The sequence below is a fragment of the Stegastes partitus genome, unplaced genomic scaffold, assembly GCF_000690725.1.
Source record: "Stegastes partitus isolate 25-593 unplaced genomic scaffold, Stegastes_partitus-1.0.2 Scaffold2000, whole genome shotgun sequence".
Taxonomy (NCBI): Eukaryota; Metazoa; Chordata; class Actinopteri; family Pomacentridae; genus Stegastes; species Stegastes partitus.
In genome coordinates, this window is record NW_007579731.1 from 70,654 (window position 1) to 97,999 (window position 27,346).

General features: G+C 42.8%; 1 protein-coding gene across 1 annotated transcript in view; it reads right to left on the bottom strand.

Moving 5' to 3' along the window:
* Window positions 1-26,892, bottom strand: part of plxnb1b (plexin b1b) — a 46,681-nt gene extending 19,789 nt beyond the window's left edge. The window contains exons 1-8 of the mRNA XM_008303412.1: window positions 26,761-26,892; window positions 24,348-25,506; window positions 20,543-20,725; window positions 11,730-11,858; window positions 11,364-11,464; window positions 9,274-9,406; window positions 4,786-4,942; window positions 2,056-2,164 (exon numbers count right to left, since the gene is read on the bottom strand). Of these exons, the coding sequence (XP_008301634.1) occupies window positions 2,056-2,164; window positions 4,786-4,942; window positions 9,274-9,406; window positions 11,364-11,464; window positions 11,730-11,858; window positions 20,543-20,725; window positions 24,348-25,496 (1,961 nt within the window). The 5' untranslated portion in view covers window positions 25,497-25,506; window positions 26,761-26,892. The remainder of the gene's footprint in view (window positions 1-2,055; window positions 2,165-4,785; window positions 4,943-9,273; window positions 9,407-11,363; window positions 11,465-11,729; window positions 11,859-20,542; window positions 20,726-24,347; window positions 25,507-26,760) is intronic.
* Window positions 26,893-27,346: the final 454 nt, after the last annotated feature.

Consider the following 27,346-nt stretch of genomic DNA (forward strand, 5'->3'; position numbering starts at 1 on the left):
AGAAAGTCAACACTGAGTCAGGGTGGAAGTGGTAGAAACAGTACGGACTGTTTATCTAGAGGTGGGATAAGAGACAGAATGGCACAGAGGAAGAGATGCAGCTATTGCAGCTTGTGCCACGCAGCGTAATCCAATTGCCGCCGGTTGGCCTGCAGTGTGTAAGAAAGGTCAAGCGGTTTAATTGAATCCAGCTTCAGTTTCTTAGCAGAGTGGCAGGATGAGAGGGAACAGTGAGAGTGAGTACACAAGGAAGCCCATCAGGAGAGACACTCAGCAGGCGTTCAGCACACAGCGAGGTTCAGACGGAGCAACATGTTCTTCCAGAGATCATCATCATTATTAGCTTCACGAAAGAAAAAAAAGAGCAGCTTTGTTTCTTCACCTGATCATCATCTGAAGCATATTCATATTCATATTCACTGCACACTGTCCTCTGGCAGCATTAAATAGTTTTAAACTGAGTTGAAAGTCAGTTAAAAAAAATCTGATACCTGCACCTGCAAAAAAATCTAACATTTCAATTCTCTCTTTCTTTAATGATTCATGGATTATATCTGCCTACGGTGCACAACTACAATTTGAAGTTCTCTCTCCACAGTGTGTCCATAGAGGTGCAGGACTGCATTCATATTCATACCCTCCCATGAAAGAAGGAAACAAAGAGCTGTCACTGAAATAAGTTGGCAAAAGTAATGATAAATAAAAATTTAATGAAAATCATGACATTTCTTTTGAATTGTGGTTCAACAAAAATATAAAAAACAAACAAACAAAAAACAAGCATGATGGGACCTGTGAACTAGTATTTTGTTGAACCACTCTTTGAGCCAATCACTGCCATCAGGTGTTTCCTGTAACTCTCAGTCAGACGTTTGCACCTGTTGACAGGTGTTCTGGGTTCACTGCTCATCAGCAAAGTGCTCTAATTTGTCCGGGACAGTTTTTTATTTTTTAAATTATTCTTTTCACCCACAATTCAAAAGCAATGTCTTATTTCACTATATTATAATTTAGCAAATTCTTATTTATTATCACTTTTTTCAGTTTCTAGTTATTTGAGTGACTTTTGTGAATTTTGCCGTTTCTTTAATGGACGGATATGAATAGATTTGAGGACGACTGTATAGCTGTGAAAAATAATTTTGAAAAAAAATCAAATTTTTTTTTATGATTTATGGCATGATAACTTTGCAATAATGCACAAACACATTACAGATTTCTCTCTACCTCTAGTCCTGGTTTTGCTGTTTCCATAGTGACGCAGGACTTTATATTGTAGTGAAAGTGAGTAAAAATGTGACACATCCCAAGACAAAGATGCTTGTAAATGACTGATTCCATGCTGATTCCAGGTTTTTCCAATTGAACTTGTTTCTGATTCATGGCATCATAACTTTGTTTTGAGTTTTTGCTACATCTAGTCCTGGTTTTGCTGTTTCCATAGTGATGCAGGACTTTTTATTGCAGTGAAAGTGATCCTGCAGTGAGTAAAAATGTCCCAAGAAAAAAAAAGAGTCTTGTGGCGGATTATTGTACATTTGTGTAGTTAAGACTATTTAGAGAATACTCAAAGCAAGAATTTCAGGATATAAAAATTGAAATGTTCAGGTATGAGGCCGAATTTTCTTCCATCTCTCACATGATAACCACTAGTTAGAGTTAAATCCAGACTCGAGCAGCACAGTCGAGTCACGTGACGGGAATATGTAGGGATGGAAAATCAAGTAAGAGTCAGGCGTCTGCAGCCTTCATGGGCATATGTAATATATACTGTAAGTAAGATCTACTGACATGAAGAACATCTGGCTGAGATAAAAGGGAGCGTTTAAAGCGTGGAATCACAGGTTTGAAGAAGAATTAGAGACAGGAGACAGAAGAAATAGAAAAACACAGTGAAGGGTGAATCGATGGAGGGACAAAGGATGATGGAGCAACGAGATGGAAAAGCGCCGCCTCGGAGAGACAGAGGCGCTTGATTATAAGGTCTGCAGCAAGTAGAGCAGGGAGGAGACAGGCCGACAGAGCAGAGCTGATAAATCATAGGTGGTAACTCACGGCGTGCTGCCAGACAGCTGCTTAACAGCCGTGCAGTCGTAGAAGGTGAAACCCCTCCCCGTGACCGTGACGTCGCCGAAACGAAGAGACAAGGTGACGGTGACAAAATCTGACGACAGAACACAGAGAGAAGGACAAGCGTGAGCAAAACAACACATCGCAAAGTTTTCTGGTCACACGGCCAGAACACAGGCGCCTGATGAAACCAGTGTGCAACCTCCATCCTCATCCTGGAGGCTGCAGACACACAAAAACCAGTTCTGTCAGTGGAGGATGGTCTGGAAACACTGACGGATGTTTAAAAAGGACAGTTCGGGGGAACAACTCTGCTATTTGAATTTGTTTTCTCATCCAAATAAGTCCCCACATTGCCAGATCTGAGCGGTAACCTTGGTGAGCAGCATCCAATCACAAACAGCAGAGATGACGGACAGACTACAAAAACATAACTTGCATAAAAAGATCATTTCTCTTATTGCAGCCCTACAGTGGAATCTAAGCTGCCAAGAAGTGGTTATCTCTTTGGTATTTTGCTGTGATAAAGGATAACATGTCCTGATATCTTCTATTTTCTGCGTCCTTTCCTTCTTTTACACAGTACTAGCAGAGCTTTAATGGACTTTAAGGGACTTGTTCTTTCATAAACAATGTCCTGAGTAGCTTTTTAAACCAGTAAACTTTAAAGTCCAATAGAGAGACTATAAAAATCAAGTTTAGATTTGGTGTCAGTCCTCCTCCTTGCACACAGGTCTTTAAGGTACTTGGCAGGTGGGTTGTTGAGCATCTTGAACCACAGTTTTTTCTTCTCGTCTTCATGTAATCCCAGACCAACTCCATGACATCAGCGCTCTGCAGACCGTCTTGTTTTTATTGTAGCTGAGGCCAGTTGTTCTTCTCTCTGGCTAGACTTGTGGGTTCGCTGTCAGTCCGGCTCTGTTCAGTTTTAATAAAGATCCCATGCAGGCAGCTTGGTAGCAGCATAACACACGGACGGATAAACATCTAAGAAACAGTGACCTCAACGCAGAACACGATGATGCTGCAGACTCTGGTTGTGCTTCTCAGCGCTGAGGAGGACACGGATGACAATCAAATCCGTTTCCATAGATGCAGTCTCAAACCTGAACCTGTTTTCCAGACAACAAACTGACTTCTACTCTTCACCCAGTGCACAGGTGAGTCTCTTGGATCAGAGGAATGGCCTTCTGGCTGCACGCCTTGCATCAAAACCCCTCGTAAGAAGACTTCTTTGGACTGTAGATGGTGCATCAGGGTCCCACACGTTTCTATTCTGAGCTGATGCTCGGCACATCTGGAAACATCTGTCTACTGCCACATTGATGATGCAGGATGAACACCTTGTCTCCCGTTCCTATTATTTCCCACAGAGCTTAGATCCATTAGGCCACATCTTCACCAGCTTCAGACACCTGTTCCTGCTTTGCTTTGTGATTCTGGTTCAGACTACATTTTATAAACACGCTGATTCTTTTATCTGCAAAGTGGTTCGTTACTTTAACAAATCTCTATCTGGAATATTTCACAATATGTCAAAGGAATGCCTACTGAAGGAGATAAAGTTCATCTTTATTTAACATCTGAAATGTCTGATTTTCATGTATTATTGAGAATCATGTGGACTTTGTCTTCAGAGGTGAACTTTACCGGCAGTCAGTGAGCTGAGTCACACTTTTCAGACATAACATTTATATTGTCGCTTTTATTCATTTATTGATTTAAACAGTTTCAGGTTGTGACAGAGCTTCTGCCTGAGATTTTAAATCCAGTCTTTTGCACTTCAGTCTGAACTCGGTCTAACAGGTGTGACTTGTCAGGTAAAGATCTCTCCAACCGCCTGTCTGTAACAGAGCTTGATGGATTCTGCGGCCTTTCGCTGAACTTCCAACCCAGAGGCGATTCGCTTGTATGAAAGGAAACAAACTGCTCATTCAGATGATGCAGTTGGTTTAAACGGAGGATTTGCAGTTTTACTAGAAGCTTTGTTAAACAGACAGAATCTCACCTCTACCTCTAATGAAACAATTGGCTTTGGGCTGCATCTTGTATTAAGTGAGCGTCGGCGCTGACCCTCTTTAAGTGAAGGTAAGCCACCAGAGCCAGAACCTTAAACGCAGCCTGTGTGTCCATATCCCAGTAAACCTCCCACCCCGGGCTGAGTCCTGCTGAGTCCTGCACCCTGAGAACTACAACAAGCTGCAGTTTTCAGGAATCCAGGCATGGGAACCAGAATCTATGTGTGTGAGACAGAGACACACAAAAATAACGTAAATGTTTGGGCGACTGTGACCTTCGCTTCTTATTTACAAGCCCCTCGCTGCCGCCGACTCTCAAGCTGCTCTTATTGCACTGCAACAACAACCGAACCAGGAAAAAACCAAAGCTGCTGTCGAAGCACAGAATCACCGGCGAAAATAGATTTACGGGGAGTCCAACGCTTTAAAATACAGATTACCCCCTGCTGTGTAAGCTGGCTTAGAAAAATGGATTGGGTTAGCCTAGATTCTCTGACAAAAAGACCCAAGTGGATACATGTTGGGCATGTCTGATCATGCAAACACAAACATACTGTAGAAACAGAAACAGGAACATGAAGATTAATCTCTGACAGCGAGCAGCGAAAACCTCCAGGCACTGAGTTGAAAAGTTCAAAGCAGTGATTAAAGTGCAGGTGCGTCGGTTTTGGTCAGATCTGTGGTTAAAGACTCTCACCCTGTCCTGGAGGCACCGTGGGAACTCTGCTGGTGTCGGGGGAATGGCAGGTGACTCCGGTGTCGGTGACTGTGGCGGGACTGTGGCTGTCCTCGAAGAAGCAGGAGTAGGACTCACCTTTTTCTAACACCGGCAGCCCTGGGATGGACAGAGACACCTGAGGGAAGAGGAAATACAACACTGGTGTAAGCTGCCAGTAGATCACTGTGTGTCTAAATCACAACAGCAGGTGTCAAAATGCTGAATCAGTGCCTCCTTTAAACCTTTACATATGGTTCATATGATGTGCCTTCACAGCCTGGTCCGCTCAGTACCGGGAATAAGTGTGAATTTTAAACTAAAGATCTATTTCCAACGTCTACATAGCTGATGTCACGTTAATAGATGTAAATAAAAAATACACATAAAACACGGCCTGTACAGTTCCACAGGTTCAAGATTCCCTAAAACCACCATGTCCTTGATCTGATCCACACTGGTAGATCTAAAACCATCTCAATGGATGTACGGGTCAGATCTGAGCCTCCATGTGAACTTGTAGCACCTGTACAAACGCATAAAATGTTAAAATGGTTTCATTTTTGTGTATTTTAGGTCACTTTAGGAGAAGTCATCACATTTCAAGCTACAGGAAGGATGTTCAGGGTTGGTGTGTTTTTACTGCTGTCAAACGTCAAAATGGGTCAAATTTGACCTAAATAGTATTTAAAGGTTAAAGAACTTCATAAACCCCATTTTACTGGGCCGGCTTTTATGTGATGCTGTCCATATCTATTTTTATTTCTATCTTTATTTACTATTATTACTATTTTTATCATCCAATTAATATATTTAATTTTTCTTCTACCCTTTATTTATTTACTGATGTACTATTACAACAACCACTATTATTATACGCTTTAGATTTTATGGTTTTACACTCCATTTTCTTTTATTCCACTTTTTCTGTCTATTCATTGAATGTGGCACTTTACTATTTGATCTTGTGTTGCTGTACAATTTATTTTGTGAATCTTTAACCCTGTTCGGACTGACCAGCCTTTTGCTGTTCAATGTTCTGACTGAATTTCCTTCTTTTCTTTTTTTCTGTCCTGCCTGTAAAGCGCTTTGTAGACTCCATTTTTAAAAGGTACAATATTATCAATCTTCTTCGCCTTCTCCTTCGTCGTCATCTTCTTCTTCTTCGTCGTCTTCTTTTTCACCTTCTTCTTCTTTTTCTTCTTCTTCGTCTTCTCTTCTTTTTCATCTTTGTCTTCTTCTTCTTCTACTGTTATAACAAAACATCCCTGTAACAACCAGCAGCACCTGACTGGTTGGGCATCTACAAATAATGTCCAAGAGCAGACTGAGTGCTTAAACAACTTCCAGACTTGTAGGACAGAAGTCTCATTAAGTCCACACCTGTGCTGCTTTAGAGGACACTGGAGGTCACAACGACAGCAGAACACACAAATCTGATCCGTTCACTTGTAAATGTCAATGTGCAAAAATTAGATTTGAACAGTAAATTGCATTTTCCTGCCAGAGGAACATGAATCATGGTGACAAAGCAGCTCTTTGAGTTATTGTACTTTATACTTTCTGGCTCCATCTGCTGCATGTTTCTCAGTCATGTGATGTTTCTCTGCTGCACTTCAAAGATATCATCTGTCAGTCAAACAGGACGTCCTCTACGCTTTTCTTGGATTTCCTCTTGATAAAAGTGTCCCCGCTCTGCAGCGCTGGTTATTTGTGTTCATTTTAACTATTTAGCGTGCAAAACTTCACACAGAAATTTACTGGCAAGTACTAAAAGTTGACATTGGGAGCTCGTTTCCTGATTTGAACCAGCGTCATTTCAAGACTTTGTTTTTAAAGACGCGACGTGCTGCTTCCATGCTGGATGCTCGCAGCAACATGAGCAGACACGACATCTTCATAATCCAATAGGCAGTATTACATTAAACAGTGTATACAGACACAGATAAAGTGTACATACTGTAAACGCTCTGCTTCCCCTCGCAGCCAATCAGAATGAATCAAACTCAATCATAAATATAAAGAGCAGCTACTGTTGTGCACAAACACACTTTGTAATGTCTTATAGAAGCTGTATTAGTTGATTTAAAAAAAAAAAACAGGTGCATTTCTTTCTTTTTTTAACTAATTCATCTCTACAACAAGCATTAATCCTGTTCAGTGTGACTCACGCTTCCCGATTCATTCTGCTAAACCTCGTTGAATAGATTCACATCATTCCTCTCAAAGAATGTCTCGAGGCAACGCGTGAAATAGGACGAGAGTGATTTATAAAACGGTGCAGCGATGATAGAAAAGTATGGCCTGAACTAACAATCATTTGTCCTGTCTATTAACCAGCCAATTATTTTTTTTAATGAAATCACGTGATCACAGAGACACAGAGAGCCTGACATAAGCTTTGTTTAGTCCATGTGCAACTCCACAGATTAATTTGGTTCATTTACGTCTCTTAAGACAAACAGCAGGAGGTAATTACTAGAAAACTGGAACGAGAACTTTTTGTACCTCCTGAACAACCGAATAATGAAAAAGCTTTTGTCTTTCTGAACAACAACCAACAGATTAATCAACTAATTGTTTGTCCTTGTGTCTCAGATAGGATCGATGTTATTTATGGAACTAGTGTGTAGATTCTCAGTCACTCAGCTCAGGGTAATCCCAGGACTGGAGTTGGAGAGCAGTGAAATGTCTTCAAGAACCTTAAAGAGAAGTCCAGCTGCTTTCTACTGACACTTCCAGGATATGAATGTAGCCAGCTCAGAGCTCAGTATGAACACCTTTTCAGTGTGAGCTACCTGAGGAGACGATTTCCAGGAGCTCTGACCTCATCCATGCTATCATTCTTTAATTAGCCAATCAGCGACTCAGCGCATACAAGCATGCAGACACGGTCAAGACGACCTGCTGAAGGAAGAAAGGTGATTTAGGCAACTTCTGACATGACATGGGTGTCAGACGGGATGGTTCGGCTGTTCTACTGGGACCTTTCTAGGTTTTACAGAGAATGGTACAAAAAGAGAAAATATCCACTGAGCAGCAGTTCTCTGGATAAAACTGGCTCATTGATGCCAGAGGTCAGAGGTGGAACTGGTTCAAGATGACAGAAAGGAAACAGTAACTCCAACTCATTACAAAGTCGACCATCTCTGAACTTGAAGCAGATGAGTTACAGCAGCAGAAGACCTCCGGGTGCCACGTGGGTCAGCTAATAACAGGAAGCTAAGGCAACAAACTACACTAACACCAGACAACAGAAGATTTAAAAAATGTTGGCTGGTCTGACGAGACTCGATTTCTGCTGCAACATTCAGATGGTCAGAATTTGGTGTAAACAGCATGAAAGCATGGATCCATCCTGCCTTGAATCAACAGTTCAGGATGCTGATGGTGTAATAATGTGGGGGATATTTTCTTGGCACACGTTTGGCCTCTTAGTACAACTTGAGCATCGTATAAACCCCACAGCCTGCCTGAGTGCTGTTGCTGACCACCTCCATCCCTTTATGACCACAGTGGACCATCTTCTGATAACACACCATGTCACTGAGCTCAGATCATCTCAAACTGGTTTCTCGAACATGACGACAAGGTCACTGTATTTCAACAGCCTCCACTGTTACCAGATCTGAATCTAGCAGAGCACCTTTGGGATGTGCTGGAACAAGAGATTTGCATCATGGATGTGCAGCTGACAAAACTGCAGGATGCTATCATGTTAATATGGATCACAATCTCTGAGGAATGTTTCCAGGATCTTGTTGAATCTTTGCCATGAAGAATTAAGGCAGTTCTGAAGGCAAACGGGGTCCTACCTGGTACCAGCAAGTTATACTTCATACAGTGCAGGTGAGTGAACGTTCCCAATTAAACACAGGCTTGATTCAGGGATAATTTAAATAAGTTATTCAGAAGCATCCAACCAGCAGCTGTCCTTGACTCATCCTCTGAAGCACAGTGTGCGTATTGTGTATATATTTTGTGTTTCCATCTTTCAGACAGATGACAGATACCACCGCTGCTTTCCTACAACACCCGGACATGACAGGACAGGGCCGCGATCAGCATCTTCCCATGACACGGCTGCTCACACATCACCCACATCCTCCGGTACAGTAAATCTCCGAGCTCAGCCGATAAGGGATCCGGGATGAGTTGCAGCGAGTCGATGTGTTGCCCTGAGCTTTGGGGGTGTTTTGGTATGTGAGGAGGCTATGATTCCATCCTGGATTCAAAGTTAAGACATCTGTGTATTTTGTAATGGAAGGGATTCTGAAGAAGAGCTTGTCGGTGCCTGAGGTGGAAAATTATCTCACTTCATTCAAAAGAAACCAAAAAAAAAGGTGCGTTTATGTCAACAGGCTCCGTAAACAAAGATTATCGTCCTCCTCCCTCCAGTCCTTTGTCTATACTCCAGTTCTGTTTTGCTTCTTCGCTGCTTGAGTTGATGTAGATGAATTACAGACTCACCGTCCTGCTCTCCTCCCTGCTGACGTTGGACGGGTTCAGGTCCTGGACGGTCAGACACTGCTGCTCCATGTCAAAGCTCCACAGCCACTGACCGGCCTGGTTCCCACGGCTGCACTGGGACTTCAGCACACACCTGGAGGGGAAACATCAGCGTTACAGGAACCATACTCACCGTTTCTACAAGAACAAGTTACGCTCACTATCACATTAAATCATTTTCAGTATGTACTGGTCTGGTTTCCACTCCAGCTACAAAAACTTCAGTTTATAAAGTAAAAAAACAACATCAAGAAAAAAAAAATAAAATCTGGCTGGTCAGGAAAGCTGGAGGAAAATGAAAGAAGTAAACATGGAAACTGAGGCAGCAAAACATGCAGGAAAAAGAGGTGGAGGCCAGCTGGTGAGGCAGAGCAGAGGGGGAAGGAGAGGACCGGGGAGGAGACCCAGATGGGACGAAGTTCTTTCATCACATTCAGACGAAACCCCATCAGGCCAAACTGAGTCGGTTTAAACATGACTTGGCAAAAACACGTCGACATCTAAAACATGCTGCCAGCAGGTTTCGTCTCTCTTTTTTTTCCAGTCAGACTTGTGTGAATCTTAATGAAAACACTTCACAGCTTCATGTGCACATCATCTATAACGGACTTTGCTCAGAACAAATCTTGTTATAAAAGTCTATGAATAATGGAAAAAAACATTCGACTCATAGGCAATAAAAGCACATTTTATCTGTTGTAATGTACAGAGATGGCTGCTGCTTCAGCTTTACTTGGTTTTAAATGACCAGTACGTTGATGCTCGGTCATGTTTGTGCCATCGTGGGTCGTCTCTACTCGTGCTTCAGTGAATCACTCTGGACTTGTGGCCACAGTGGCTGCAGCCCAGGAAAACTGAGTCAAAAAACACTCGGATTTGTACTTTTTTATCCCAGCAAAAGACAAAGTCCTTCACTGAAAGTGCTTAAACCTGCAGACAGCTAAATACAGGTAATTGCCTACTCTTAAGGTTAAACTCATTAGTAAGTGAAGGCATCTTACTGGTTTTTATACAGCAAATTAAAAACCTTACTGGTGACTTGCTTTGACTGGACAAGTCCTAACAGACTGAAACCTTCGGTGTTCTGCTGGTCAACATGTTTATAAGTTAGAAGAAGTGCTGGACTATTTGTACATTTACAGTCATTCATACAGATACACACACATCAGTGAAGAAATAAACACTCAGTATGTCGTATTGAACAGTCTGCTGCTAACTGGACCGCCTTTAACAATAACAGTGGAAGCTACTAATAATATTCAGTAGTTTTTATGTGATAGTATGTTCTGGATTACTTTCTCTGGGTAAGAAATGAACCCTTTCACACATTTCATTTGAAATTTGGGAAACTTTGTCTTATAAACAATAAATATATAATTGAGATTTATACAACGCTGAAAAATGAGGAACAAACAAGTGCTGCAACTAGTGAGAGTCGATAAAATGTAATCAAAAATGAAGACAATTGCAAATTAATTTAACAGAATTCTGGACCCCATGTGAGCCTCAGATCTTCAGATTTGTCCTTCAGACCGTTTAAAAGTCGAAACTGAAATCTGAGGCAGAGCTTTTACGATCTGGACTCTTCTCCTTTGGAACGACCGACGTGAGGAGATGCAGAATCAGTCTCCTTTTAAATCACTCCTTGATACTTGTCATGTATTTTATTGTCTACTTTATTTCATTTCACTTATTTTATTTGTTTGTTTTGATCCTTTTAGAATGTAGTTTTTTTTACCCTCCATTCCTTCCACTTGTTCTTCTTCCTGGTTGGATCCAGTGTTTTTGCTTCTTTTATTTTTCTATCTGGTTTTGTGTTATTGACTTATTTTGCCAAAAAAAAGTTCTATGTGTTTCTCTACTTTTGCCGTTTTTGTTTGGGCTGACTTGGACTGATCCTTCTCTTCCTTCTTGCTCTGTCTAAAGTTCTCTGTAAACTCTGTATGTACAGGTTTTATATAAATAAAGTTACTGTTATTATTAAGACTGACATGCTACCAACTGTGAATCCTTCAACCAGATGAGAGCATCTCTGTAGCTGTTTGTCTCACCTTCCCTCCAGGACACACCAGCCACAGTACGGGTCGTGGGCCAGCAGGCAGGACTGACAGTCGGTGTGCTGCTGGCATTCGGCCACCGGCCTCTTCTGCAGCTGGAAGCGGGACAGCACAATCATGTTCAGTCGTGCAAACCACCCACACTAAGCTTCTAAAAAATCTGATTAAAAAAACAGAATAGCTGGCCCACATTTCTCAACACAACAATGCAAATTGAAAATATGGTCATTAGAATAATCCCAACTACATGCCGCCTTTTGCAGAAGAGGGAGAACTGGGGCAGAAACAGAGAGTCAGAATGATTTCTGTTTTTAGCTACAGCACAGGAAGGTTGCATCTCTGTGTGTTGAGTATATGCACCATGTTGTGGGTCATGATGAAGAGATGCTCCTCTTTCTGGTCCAGGATGAGGTCTGAGCTGATGGCGGTGTTGGGCTGGACAGGGATCACAGAGTACTCCTCCACCTCGCCGTTTGGTCCCAAGAACACCTGAGAGAACACATGCACACATGTACATTTAAAATATGAGCTGGAACCGAGTCTCTTCATAATGTTCTTCTGTTAACACCCCATGAATTTACCACCTCATGGCTGTACACCTCTACTAACTGGTCAAGTTGCATTTTACATCCACGTCTGTCCAGATTTGTTCCTAAAAACCTGTTGGATAGGAAGGTTTTCGGATTGTTAAAGGTCAGAATGTCAAGTCAGGACTGTAATTCTGTGATTGTGTTCACATTTGGCCGATAAAACTGATTCTGACAGAACACAAAGTGACCGTAGACAACGCTCCAAATATGTTCCTGCAAAGAAGCTACAAACTCTGAAACGTAGACGCTTCAGACAAAACCTTCCACTCAACACGATCACCACAGTCTCAATCAGACTCCCAACAATGCCGCCACCGATTCAGCATCTGACCAAACGTGAAATACGGTGACAATGTCTCTGAACTTTGCTGTTGAAAAATGTCCACGACAGGGTTTCTGCAGAACCTTTAACCTTCTGGAGGGAGAACGTCATCACCTCATTAGTTTATCCTGTTAGCCGTTAGCGCAGAAGATCTAAATCTTGAGTTAAAGCCAAAATATGTTTTTTGCCCTCCAAATTCTAATCAGTTCTTTGGGACCAAGTGAATGTTTGTGCCAAATTTCAAGAGCACAGAGGGATAAAAATAGTCAGCTTAATTGTATTTCCTTATTGTAGTTTTCATTGCACCCTAAAGGTCCGTTAAAGGACGTAACCAGACGTGCTGTAAGAACTTAATTTGTCTGTTTATGACATTGCAAGCTCTAAACTTAAACCTTAGTCGATCTTAATTAAACTATTTTGGCTGTTTTCAAGATGAGGAAGGAACTTGTAGAAAGTTTCTTGTAATCAAACATGTTCCTTCATCATTAAACATTATTCATGAACTCGCATCGTTAGCATGAACCAGTAGTCTTTATTTCAGTCAGTGCATTTCCTGGTGTGTTCTAAAGCATTAGCAGGAATGTGTAGAGCATCACCGGTGGGACACAACACAACAGGGATGCACTCGTAAAAACAGTGTCCCATACGGCTGCTAAAGGTCCGACACTCTTCAGTGTAGCTTCAGATTAGAAACCTTCCATGTATGTGTGGAAAGCTGTGAAAAAAAGCACGTAAGAGGATACTGAGGGGATTTTATCAGAAGCTTCAGTTCATTAGTTTGAAAACAAAATGAAGAAAATTCTCCTAAACCCTAAAGGACCAAAGACGATGTTGTATTCGTGGCGTCTAATTAAGCCACAAGTCTAACCTGCAGCAGAGCCGACCAGCAGGCTACCGATTATTTTGTTTAAAACTTATTGTTTTTAGACCCAATTGGCTGAAGTGACATCATTTCATTCCTCATAGCTCCATCTGGAAAAATTAAGCTAGTTTTATACATCTATTTTCATATATAGACCCACACGCGCCAACAACTGTAAACGCACTGAGCAGGAAAATCAGCAGAATTTAACCGTGCAGAGCAACACCAATAAAGGAAATGAGGATGATGAGCCAAATCCAGATAGTCGGTGCCAACACACAGTTGTGTTTAGAGATGTTTCCAAGCCCACGGGCTGGTGAGACAAAGTGAGGTCTGACAGTACAGCGACAAGAACTCAAGTCACAGTCGGAACCAACAGACAGTCAGACAGCATTAGGAGGCCTCAGTCCGACACCGCGCTGGCTGTTAAAAGTCCATAGCTGCCGTAATGTGGGTTAATGCGAGGGGGCAGCCTGACCAACTGCTCCACATCAGCCTTTTGATGTTATTTACAGGAGCCTGAACATCAGCTTCATTCCATCTAATGTCATTAGTGAGTTATTTCACTGCGAGGGCAACTCCGCTGGAACAAAGACGGCAATCATCCAAATGGGAAAATCCAGCGCAGGTCAGGAGGATCTGCTCTGTGAGTTCAGGCGTAGATACCGCTCTGTGTGTGTGTGTGTGTGTGTGTGTGTGTGTGTGTGTGTGTGAGCAGTAGCAGCCTCTGAAGGGTGTGATGAATATGATATGGTGATATGGCTCACTGATGCTGGGCTAATCTAATCCTTCAGGTATGAGGGAGATTTGAGGTCAGCTATGCAGTCAGCACTCTTTGATCCCACAACTCTTCAAAGACAGACTGTCCTGGATTTAATACCTGTCCATTCAGACTACAACAAATTATTGCTACTGCGCAACAGATGGAGGGGCAAAGACAAGCGACTAAATAACATCCCTGTCCTTCTGCAGGTGAATGAAGAGGAACACACATCAGGGCACCATCTATGCCCTAAAAAACCCACAAAATCTGCAAAATAAAACAACACAATTGTCAAATGAGGAGTGGGAAATGTAAGACAGAGGGGTAAACTGAATTCTGGGTAACAACCATTGCATACTCGCAGCACAAACCCGTCTTTCTTCCAGCAGGATGCACTGAGCCGACCTCAGCAAAACAAACATTTAGAGGAGGAATCCTGAGCAGTCAGCAGCAGTTTATAAGGCTGGTGAGGTTTCAGGAATTAGACTCAACCTACAATCACACTGGTTCCTGTGTCTAAAGTGCCAGCTTCAGCTTCATTTAGTTTTCTTGTTATTTCTAGCAGCTGCAATTAACCAATCAAAGCGCACTGTGTTTATCTGCAGAAGGGCCAGTGATGGGTCACTAGTACAAGCTGCAAACACGCCATTTGGCCGCTCGATTTTCTCACCCAGCAGAAGGTTCTGCTATAAAACCATCTTCTTCGTATAAATGTTCAAGCCACGTTGGCTTTCACTGCTTTGCGCCCTTCTGAGAGCAGCTCTTACTCCATCGACAGAATATGCGAGGTTACGAGAGAGACAGAACGAGTCTGCGTGGCGTCTCTGGACGACTATACTGGATACCAGCTACTAACCTCTAACCCATCTGCTATATAAAAGACGATGCTTCATTTCCTTCTTGACCCGGCTCGTCCATTTTACAGTGACCATTCTGAATTAAGCTTCCAGAAAAAAAAGATTCTGAATTTGTTCTGTGTTTAACAGAAACTGCCACCAGAAGGGTTATATTTCTAAAAAGATCACAAAAAAATAAATTACAGTCTGTGCTCCTCTAAGGATCAACAGTCACTGACAACATGAGAAATATAAACCACAAAGAATGAATCCAGCTCTAAGCTCGTTTAGGAAAAAACGGGTGATGTGGGCACCGGATGACCAGTTGCACACATGGACAGGTCGAGAGCTGCGTACTTCTCACAATAGGATCAACTATAAGCCTGAACCAATATGTGGAATTTAAAACTATAATCCAGGCTCAAAGCAACACAACTGCTGCCGTCAAAATCAGGAAGTAAAGCTGGAAAAAAATAAATAAATACTGACCGCATGAATGTGTAAAATAAATGAGCTTATCAATATCACTGCCCTGTACATGTGTGTGCTTCATTAAACGTGTTGCCTTCATGTGTTCTTCTCATGTGTACGACAGCTTCAGCCTCATTGTTTATTCTTGGGAGGAAGAACAAATATAAAAGCATCAGTCATACCGGTGACTGTAAGGAGTTAGAAGGTCAACAAGTACACGGCTTTATTACTTTAATCAATCTCTGGTTTAGGATCATATTGCCGTACAAAGGCCTGAAGAACAATAAAATTGTTTTGACTTTTCTTGCCGTCAACACGAAAAAGAAAAATAAAAAACCCAAAGTGAGGACGATTGGAGGATTTATATCTTTCATATCTTTGCTTATCAGGCCTTCTTAGGAACCGCTCACTATCTGAGCTCTGAGGGATCTTCCAGGAATGATTTTCTGAAAAAATTAACCGGTTTCGATCAGCGCCGAGCTTTTACCTGGAACATAACCGGAGCAGGTTCAGTGTGCAGCACGTTACCACGGTGATGTCAGAAACCCAGGATTAAACATGGAGTTACCCGGCTAACCTCAAATCCTGCTTCGTCACATCGGCCTCTGTTTACGGACATCAAACACTCGGCCTATTAAAAGCACGAACACATTCTCAAACATTTGCTGCGTTCCCTGAACCATGTGTTCCAGCATCACGCTCGTGACCACGTAGCTCATTTAACGCATTGTTAGCAAAGCTGTGGAACGACTAATAAAAAATAAAAAAGAGGTTCGCTGCCACTTGAGGCATTACTGGCTGCTGACTTGGCAGAACAAACAGGAAGCCCCATGATTTAATATGAGAACAAGACATTACACATAAACACTGATCTACAAAGAAGAGCGCTTTAATCAGCTGGGAAATAAACTGCTGAGTGTCTGAGGAGCTTCAGCAACAACAAACAGAGAGGCCTTTTTCAGCTGGAGCACAGAGGCAGCATCACAATGTTCAGTGTGAGCACAGTGAGGAGACAAAAAGTCAATGAACATCTTATCCATGTCTCAACAAGTACAGCTAATAGAGGAGAATAAAAACCTAAACCAACAGCGAAGTGCACAAATAGTCAGACTGACAAATTCCTGGAGTCTGAGCTCACATTTAACCAGTGCTCCCAGTATGGTTGAAACCACAATGTCAACATGGATATAATACAGACACAATGGCTTTGGAAAGCAGTCAGACATGTTTCCTTTTGGCAAATTTAATCTATCTGGTACTTTTAGTCCATCAATCCACACTCACACTGAGCAACACATTGAGCAACGTCTGGGTCAGAGAGGTGACCCAGAACCCTTCAACAGAGCTTTGGAAGACCCGACTGGAAGGACGACCATCTCAGCAGCTCTCCATCAATCAGGCCTTTATGGAAGGGCAGCTAGACGTAGGCAACGTGAGTAACAGGCACATGACAGCCTGCTTTAAAGGATTTTGAGAGCATAAGAAAAAGATTCTCTGTTCTGGGACATTAACTGGACTCTATATATTGCTCATCACCTGCTAACAGTGTCCCGATAGTGAAGCACGGTGGTGGCAGCATCATGCACAGATGAATCAGTCAAATACACTGATGTCTGTCAAGAAAAACAGACTGTGTGTGACTGTATAGAGTCTTATAATGTCACCAAGTACAAGGCTTTATTGCTTCAATCCTGCTTTAGGATTTTACTGCTTTACAAAGTGATCCAAAGCAAACACTGAAGTGGCTTCAGGACGAGTCCGACTGTCCCCGAGCGACTTAAACTTCACAAAGCATCTGGGCAGAGACCTGAAGATGGACGTTCAGATGTTTCCCATGCAACCTGACAAAGCCTGAGATGATCTTTTAGGAAGAATGGGATATGCTGCATAAATCCAGGTGTACAGAGCTTGAGAAGACTTACCTGAAAATACCGGACTACTCTGCAGCCAAACGGTACCGAACAAAGGGTTTGAATACAAACAAATGCAAATATTTCTAAATGCACATTCTCACATTCACTCAGAGTTATTAAGTGCAGACTGATGAATAAAAATGTAATTTTATCCATTTTAAAATAAATCTACAGCTTAACTTATCGTGCAAAAGGGAAGAAGTCTAAATACTTTGACTGTACATGCATTTACTGAATATATGTTTGTTTGTTTTTTTTTTTTGTTTATTTGTTTGTCAATTCACCAAAATTTCTCCTCAGACTGTAACTATGGCAGCCAATAGAGGGCACAGTGTCCTACTGAACACTGAGGGAACACAAATCTCATTTTCTCAGCACAAGAAAAAAAAAGGAAGAAAGTAAATGTTTGGATTTGTGAGGTTATTTGTCTCTAGAAGTCTGTATTTTACTTTTCAACACATTTTATTCATTTCCCTGCACAGTGACACACGTCTACAGTTGGAAAATCCCACACTTCTACAGTATGGAACAGTCGGCTGCTGCCCAAGTCTGGATGTAAATGTTCATGGTTGGCAGATCCAGTCAGGAGGCCGCAGACTGACAATGTGTCTATTAATGACAGTGACACCGACACTGTCTGCTGTTGATTGATAACTCTGCAGAAATATGAATGAGCCTCTCTGTTAGGAAGTGCGTGTCTGCCAGTCAGCGATGACAGTGCACGGCAAAACCGTGGCGCTGCATCAGATGCACACAGTGATGTACAGCTCGAGGTTTGGCCGGGTGACGTAACTGTGTAAAAATATGTTAATGGCCGTCATTGTGCTATTTCTGCTTGTGCAGGGGGCCCCGACCACAAGCCACCACGGAGAAAAAAACGGCACAAAGAGCCAACTGTGCGCCAGTGGGCTCACGATCTGTAAACTCCTCATATCAATGGATCTCTCTACAACCTCCCTGACCTCCGAGTTGAAGCTACGAATAATCAAAACACAAACAAGTACACTATTTTCTGTGATTAACAAGTGAAATGTCCTGAATAGCTTTAGAGGCTTCTCAACAAATGTACATGTTCTACTCAATCACAAACACTTGCTATCCCCTGGCTTTTTCTTGATTTTCTATCCCCAACAGGGCACTCCTTGTCTTATTGTGTGTGACAGAGCTTCACCGTGACCTCTGCCTGAACCTACAGATGACTCTGCCATGAGTGACCCCCACTGAGCGACCCCGAGGTCAACATCACCTCGGTGGAGCGTCACACGATCTGAAAATGGAGCCCAACGTTTACAGTCCACATTTCAGCGTGACAGAAAGGCATTTCTGATGAGTGGCACCAAGTAGCAGCTCAACCGCCCCCCATGTCGCAGACTGAGCTTTTGTTATAAATAGACGAGCTCTGATTAACTGCTTCCTGTTCCTGTCCACCAGCCAGGCCTTGACCACGAAGAAAACAACCAATACTGGCAAAACACTTCACAACATGATGCACTTTAGTTCAACAACAAAACAAACTAACGCTCGTCCAAAAAATGAACAAAAAACCAATAAACACAGTGTAAAAACCAATCATCAGTGAGCTTGTTGTATTAGTTTCTGCCAGATGAAACGAGCTTCGTTAGTTTTCCAACTGCAGGACAACATCCCTGTTTCCAAAAAAAAAGGTTTAGAAGACAAGAAAGTGTTTGACAGATACCACTGAACTTATTTCACATGTAAAAAACAAAAACAGTCACAAGAAAACCACTGATGGATGCATTCAATCTACTGGCCTTTCAATGATCATTTTATTCTTCTAAAGTCAATCAGCTGTTAGCTAACTGTGCTGTTGTCAGCTTTCATCCTGATAACAGAAATGCACATTTGGAGATTTTAGTGGTTTAGTCTTTTTTTTTTTTTTACCCTTGGATTACAGGCAACTCGTTTAAAATGGAGTACGCTTTTGTTAATTTAATAACTTTAAGCGACTGACGGTGTGCAGGATGTCAAGGTTTTCTGTTCAAACCGGGAGTTAAAATGCCAGAAAATAATCCAAAAGCTTATCATTTGCTTCAGCTCAGGTACACAGGCTGTTTCGCCACCTGTCTAGTCAAATTAATTGAACTAAATTGGAGCACATCTGTTCCATCTGATGTGAGAATGAAAAAATGTGTCTAAAAACATTTTACGTGTCGACCTATGAGGCGTGGATACCAAAATTCTAAAAACTAGTGAAAGCAAAGAAGCTAAAGTATTGGTCAACAACAACAGAAACAGAAAACGTGCAGAAACAGATCTTTTGCAACCTAAAGGGAGAAAAAAGGACTGAAAAAGTCGTGTATGGAGCAAAAGCCAGAATGCAAACTGTGGCACAGAAAGAAGGAAACACCTCAAACTTATCTAGTGAGGCTGAACAATCAGCCGTCTGGCAAATCACAAATCAGAACACACAACGTGTGGCTATCGAACAATGAGACTAATACTGTAATTACATTTGATGAAATTCAGGCTGATTGCAACACTGAGGGGAAGTTTGTGTATTAAGACATCCAGAGTAAACACAGACTGAGACGATGTCGAGCAATTTGCAATCACAACCTAAAGGTGAGAAAACAAAACACAGCAACAGCTGCAACAAATTGGGCAGCTGCAGCAACTGTGACCCTCTTTTCTGTCTTCAAGCCTCCCATCAAGTTATCAGGCACCGGCTCTGACGCTAAACACAGAGTGATGCTCATTTACATACATGAAATATGCAGGTTTAGTTTACTTGCAGCCCATTGGTCAAAAATGGAGGTCGTTGGCAATATCAGCTTTGTGATACTGAACTTTAAAACTAAGGAATCAGTGTTTCATATCGTATGTGTGTCTTATACTCTGTTTATTAGTGGATCAGTGGTCTTGGAGAAAAATCAAGTTATTTATCAGGAGAACACTGATGATTTTGTTGGTCTATGTTCCTGTCGTATAATGAGTGAGCTGAGTTAATACAATAGAAACATCTACATAAAATCTTAGTACGATCTTCAAACCAGGACTCTGCTCTTGAGATCATTTCTGCCGCCTTCCTGCTCACACAGACTATTTTAAACCTCCTCTAGCTGGCAAAGGAACAGACAGAAACCAGCGTCTGAAGGTGAACAGAGAAACGACTTGAACTGGATGTCTGTTGAGTTGACTGTCACATCTGGGTGCAAGTATTACAGTTACATAAGGAACAGCCGACACATGTTCCCCAAATAGGCTCTCGAGTCAAAATAATGACCCAAGTTGTCGAGCGCACTGAATTTCCAGAAATAACATCACAATCTCTGCATAACATCACAGCTAGCTCATGCACAAAACTCCTCTTGTTATGGATTTTTTTGTGTGTGTCGGAACAGACGCAGGTCGACAACCTGTCTGTGCACGTCCTGGAGTCTGCAGCGGTGAGTTACCTTGTGCAGGTTCCCTTTGGAGTCTCCCAGGAAGGCGATGGTATGTCCCGCCCTCACGCTGACGGCCACGGCGGTGAGACGGGCGGACGGGCTGTCCAGGATAGTCTCAACCTCCACGGCGATCCGACTGGCCATCGGGCTGGGGGTGTGGTCGGAGCCGCAAGGGTAGGCGTCCAGGGTGTTCTGATGGTGGAGACAAGTCCATGTTCAGTGACTACAGCATCATGGAAGCTGGAAAAACGTCAACTGCAAAACTTGTTCTGAACAAAAATGAAGCCCTTTAAGTGATTTGTTATTAATTTTTCAGCCGGTGTGTCAGTAGCCAAAAATATATCAGCACTGCTCCTAATGTGGTTCGTAAAATCCCAGCAGGGTTTATTGAGAAGGGGGTTGGGGTTTGGGAACAAAGTATAACGGGGATCCAGTGGCTTCCACGCTCTGTGCTTTAAAGCTTACACAAGATTTGTTTTTGCTTCCACAGTTTGGCAGCAGGGAGTCTTTGCTCTGGCGGCAGGGCTGTTGTTTTTTGTTCCGGGCAATTTATTTTTCCACAAGAATGTTTGAAAGCAGGGTCATTGCTTCATCATTGGTAATCTTAACAATGGGAAATAGAGGCAATGAACCTGAGAGCCCTGGCCGCCGAAAGCTACTTGTTTTGATGGATTGCATGTTGTTGGCTGGTGTGATGTTATGAATGGGCTCCTTATTTGGCCTGTGCTAAAGAAATAGAGACTGCTCATGTACAAGCACCGCTGATCTTGTACGGCTGAGATACAACCGGTACAGTCGGGATATCTTCCTCATTCAAAAAAGTGCACAGAACTTTACACCGGGTTGTAAAAATAAGATACGCATGGGAAGTGAGGTATAGCGTATACAGTGTACATAAGACCCCAATCAAAACAAGCAGAGATGACTGCATGCTAAGAATAGCCCCAAACTACATTACGGCTACTGAAATAGTTATGAAGTTATGACGTCCAGTCTGGAAACACGGCCTGGAAGCTTAAATATTGGCATGTGACAGGCTGGTTTGGCTCATCGCAGGCTGTGATTACGCTGTAATGACACATGCTGATAAGTGCTGTGCAGACTGCAATCATCTGAGGAGAGTAATAACCATGAGGGAGTAAGACGATGACAAAAGACTCCTAAAGTTGCATTTTGGCCACTACATTGTTCAGTACAAGTCCCAAAATCAAGTCCCTGATCATAAGTAACGATCGTTTTTCTCCCCGACAGCTGAGAAGCTTGCGTGAGAGTCTGCAGATGGGCTTGTTTACAGGGATCCCATCACCATTTGACATCGTAATCTTACTGTAAATCTCCTTTCAGTCTCATTTTTGTCTCAACATTGTCCCCCTCTAACCGTAAGGCTTCCCTTTAGTTCCCTTTTTTCATGATGACTTTCAAAAAACAAAACCCGTATTCCCAGCTATTTTCCTTTCCTTGGCGTTTTCTCTCTGCCCTTCAGACCTTTGTCTCTACCCGGTGTGTCTTTATCCCCGTCCTTGTCAGGCCTTGTTAAACATCACCGCCAACCCCACCCAACTAAGTACGGTTAATGCCGCCGATCGATGCCTCCCTCAACAGCAATTTTATTTAATTACACCACCCGCACTACCTTCTCCCCCTCGAGCCAGTCTGCTGTACATGGCTGCACAGGTTGAAGGTCTCACATCCTCAACAAAAAGAAAAGGTAGTGATGATAGAAGGAGATGTGAAACTAGCCCATAATACCACTCCAAATGCAAAGTTTAACCGGAATGCGCACAAACACATCATCTTAAAGTCAGGATGTTCAGATTTGGTGCTATGAGACGTAATTCAATCCGTCCTCCACAGCATTACAGAAAAAAAAAAGTCAAATTAAATTTCATCCTCTCTCATGCAAAGGTCACTTTGCTGGAAGGGGACGGACCTGGACAGCTTCAGATGCATGGCACGAGCTTTGGCAGGATGAAAGCTTTTATTCAGGACAGTCATCGCCAAAATAAATGAAGAGTAACTTGGACAACACAGAACTGGACGTGTTCTGTAAACAGAACCATAAAAACAAGGAGGTTTGTGTCGGTGAGCGTCGTGTCCAACGGGATGTTTCACAATATCTGCCAGAAAAGTAGTTTTTATTCACACCTGAATGACAGGCGACACAAAGACGGCAGGTAGAGAGACGGCTGCTAAAAACGTCTTTGATTCTTTGACAGTCCTCCAGGAGACTGATGGAGCCTCCAGCAGCTACACAACTGCAGCCAACTGTGTTAGTTGATGAGGATCCAGCACAGGCCAGACTGATGGCAGCATTAAGGTCGCCTGCTATAGTCTCTGAGGTAACTTATCAAGGACGAGGTGTTCGCCAAGCATTGCTGACTCGATGGAGCCGCAAATGTGAGACACCACTGGTGGGCTTTCCAACCATTATGTCTGTTTAAACCGAACCACCCGACTGGAACTGGAGTTTAAAAAAAACACCTTCCCAGATACTTAGCCGCGGCAGGCTGCTGAGTTTGCAATATACCGACTGAAACCCCGGGTTAATTCACCTTCTGTCTCTGAGAAGTAAAAAAAAAATAAATGGGAGAAGTTCTTAATAACCCCAAATGACATTTTTACACAATAAAGCACAAGGCCACCATTATTCTTGCAGGCAGTCGTTTTTCTTTATAGTAACACTCTGTCACACAAACATACAATTACCAACACTGACACCAGGGAGTGGAGCGCCGCCGCCGCTATCTGTGCTTCACTGTGGTTTCACTGGAGAGAGCGACTTACTAATGTGTAATTTTGTGGTAGTTATTGAAAGAAGGAAGATAATAAAACTTGTTTTTTAGAACCAAAATTATTTTTAGGCTCACAGTTTTATCGTCTATGGCACTATTATTTTTTATTAACCAACGCTATAGCTCTCCACTCCTCCATTGGCACAACAATGAAGCATTAAATATAGCAAGATGTCAGTATAGTGCATCGTAGCCCTGTCATTAAACTGCAGCTCTCTTTGTTGGAGCAGTATGGACGAACTACAGCAACAGGATTGTACTTGAATCTGAAATTTCTCAGTGAACAGAGTTGCCAGGTTGGACCAGGAGTGAGGAGCTTCTTGACTTCTGTCAAAAAAAATCTATTTTCCTTTTTTTCTTAAATAATTCATGACCCATACTGCAGAAGACATTTTTGAGTTCCCGTTGCTTCTAGACATTCTTGTTCTGTTTCCATAGTGCTGCGGTACTTTACATTGCAGTAAAAAATGAGCCTAAATGGAGTAAAAATGTGACAGGAGCTGAAAAACATCCAGAAACTGCTCGATATATTATTTCCTGTTTAAGGATTTGGCATCATCAGTTCTTTTGAATTAGTCGAGTGCAATTGGTTCCCATTTTATTCTATCTATAATTAATTCAGTGTTGTTTTTATAAATGCTATTTTTTAAATATCTTTATGACTACAAGAAATATATTATTCACTGTCCCATATGTTGCTCCTCAAGCCTGACAACATTCATTTGCTTGTTAAAGACTTAGATGTGAAAACATACACATAGTCAAAGAAATGTGTGGATTCTGGTAACAGCTAAGTTGTAAAATCCACCATAGAGTGGGAGTCGAGTGTCTGACAGTAAAGTTCCCACAACAACAAATCAGGAGTCAGCTGGAAGCTCACCACTTGTCAATGTAGTTTAGAATTTGGCTGCAATGGTTGAATCAAAATTATTTCCAAAAAATGATGCGTTGTGCTTATTTCTTCGCACTTGTTTTGACCCAATGACAGTAAATAACCATAGAAATAACAAATTCAGGCTCACCTCTGGCAGGTTGGCACAGTTGGACTTGACCTCGTACTCGATGTAGGCCGCCTCCAGACCAGCTTCTTTGCCCATCTGTGTGTAGCACAGGTCCCTGGTGGAGTTGATCCGTCGGTCCACATCTTCAAGGCTAAACATGCAAAGAGCCGAGTCTTCGCTGGGCCGAGTTGATGAAGCCAAACGAGTAGAGAAGACACCAAGTAGACTCTCTGAACCTTGGCTCTCTCCACCGTCCTTGGACAGCCCGAGTTGGACAGCTTGCAGAAGGTTGTAAATTTTACCCGCCCTGGAGCGACATGTCAGGGGTACTTCCACGTACGAGTAATAGGCCTGGTCATCCAAACACACACGAGATACGTAGGTACGATACTCGCGCGACTGCGACTTCAGGTCTCGCCTGTAGAAGAGGAAGTAAACGTGCTGACGGTGAGCAAACGAGGCCACAAAATGATGGTCGTACTCAGAGAGGCGGCCAGCCACGGCCAACTTGGCCGTCTCCTCGTAGGAAAAGACGGGTTCCTGTGCAAGGTTTCGTGTGGAAATAGGCGGATGGCTGCTGGTGTAACCCCGACCCACAAACAGCACCGGCTGCCTGTCGGGATGAGAGCGAACCACAAGCCCAACAGTGCTAACGTTGGGGTGGTTAGCTGCTACGTACTGAGTGTCCACCGGCCTCTCAGTGGAGAACAGTACTATATCCACTGAGTCCAGACTACGTTTCTGGCAGATTCCCTGGTTGACGCTCCCACAGGTAATAAGTTCCATCGAGTACGGATCAACCAGCAGGAGCTTGTTGTGGTTGCTGGTTTCTCTGGCCTGGGGGCAGTTGGTCTCGGTTACAGGAGGCAAACACTCCCGGCTGTCTGTGACCGGTCCGGTGTCATCCTGGAGTTCAGGTTGGAGGAACCGATCCAACTGGAACAGGTGATCTCGGGCTCCAACGTAGACCCGACCCACGCTGGGGTCAGGGTGCAGGGCCAGGTGTTCAAACAGAGTGTCATTCCGGATAAAGGTGGGATAAAGATCAGAGTGGGAGAAGTCTGACGCTTGGGCCACACCATTGGGTAATGAAGTTGTTGGCCAGCCGATGGCTAGCAGCAGTGCGTGGACTGCCAACACTGTAAGACGACGTACCATCCCCGGAGGCATGGCAGCAGAGCTACAGGAAGGAAGACAGGATGTCAGAAAGGATGCTGGCATTTACTGTAACGGGATTTGTCAAACATGTTTTTTATTACAGGCATAACTACAGAGATCACAATTTGCTGTGTATTTGTTGTTCATTCTGTAACTGACTGTCTGTGCTGAACATAGTGGAGACAGAAAATCAAGATTATTATGATACAATCCTTAATTCAGCCCATTTCAAGTAAATAATATTAAAACTGCTCTTCATTTCCTGTGCACATCGTGGCTCAGTCCAAAGAACATTTGTTTCCACAAGAAAGCCAAACGAGGCCTCCTGATCCACAACAACATATTGTTTTTGTACTGAAGTCATTTAGGGTCTCAGTATGTGATGACATCTCGCCTATTCGGTCTGCACATGCTCTGTTCCAATAGCTGCCGCAACCATCCAGCTAACGCTGATTGCAGACCCCTCCCTGCCAGGGTCATTGGGTTTTTAGTGTTATTAGGTAAAAACGTCATAAGTTCTTGCCCTGACTTGGCTGGGAGGAATGACAGACGACAGACTGGTCTGCAAATAAACTGTTTTTGTTGTCTTCCATGACCAATGTGATTAGCAAGCAGACAACAGAGACTCTCCACACTGTTCATGTGGCACCAGCAAAAGCAGAAGTTGGGCGTCAGTCAGGACAATATCCAGCTGACAACGTGCACTCTGATCCAAGTATTGAACAACAAAGGAACCAAACACACTTTGGCTTCTGGGGCTTCTTTACAGGAAGCAGGTTAGTAGGTAACAGGCCTGAACTGTGGGTCGTAAAAGTCACATGATGGATCTACTCACAGTCTAAATTACCTAGTATGTAATAGTCTAAATGATCTAGTATGTAATAGCCTATTAGCATGGAAATGTTAAAAAGCTCAATGAGGTATATGGAAAACATAAATAAACAAAAGCAGTAAAGCTTTTCGTTGGAGACTTTTATTTTTACTGCCAGTGTGTGTCATGTATATGTATCCGAATGTGTATCAGTTTCAAAAAGTCAGTTGTTAATTTGTTTAATTAAAAACATATCATCAACCCCTACTCTTGACCAGTTCTACATGCTGGTGTCTGCAGAAGTCTGTTCATTCTGCAGACTCACCATGTGAAGACAACACAGAACCCACAGTTAGAAAAGAAGACATTTGTGTTACTTTCAGTATTTATGACGACACAAAGTCAGACTCGGTGGTTAAAACAGGATCAGGAAGACGGAGCATCATAAACCATGTGACTCCTCACCATTTGTTTCCAGTGGTCTTTCACAGAGGCATGTCACCTCCTGATCTCCCAGCAGCTTTGGTTTAAAAACACATCTTTCCCAATGCAACCTGCAGGACAAAGAAAAGAGGAGATACATCAGGTTTCTGTATTATGTGATTTATCAAATGCAGACGTGACACACCTGAAGGACGCTGTGCTGTGGGCCAATCACAAGCCTCAGTGCTGCTAACACAAACACTGACATTCAAACCACTTGTATTTCTGGCATCACTGCAGTCCACTAAACTTTGTGGGAAGCTCATTCCCATTGAAATTCCTGTCAGACCTATGTCTGACAGACTACATCCGTTTTTGTGTGTAAAAAAGCCTGCAGCAGAGGCCAAGTCAAGTAGTGTCAGTCCAAGAGGGGCTTTCAGTGCCACACACTCTCTCCCAGTATACAATCCACTCTCATTGCTAGGATACAAGGTACAAAACCCGTTGGTTTCACACTCCCTGCCAGAAAAACAAGTTGCCGGGAGGTAAAACAGGATCGCATTAAGAGGAGGAGTAGAGTTCCCGTGTTTTGACACCTGAATCTGTGGTTTCACGCTTACTTACTGTG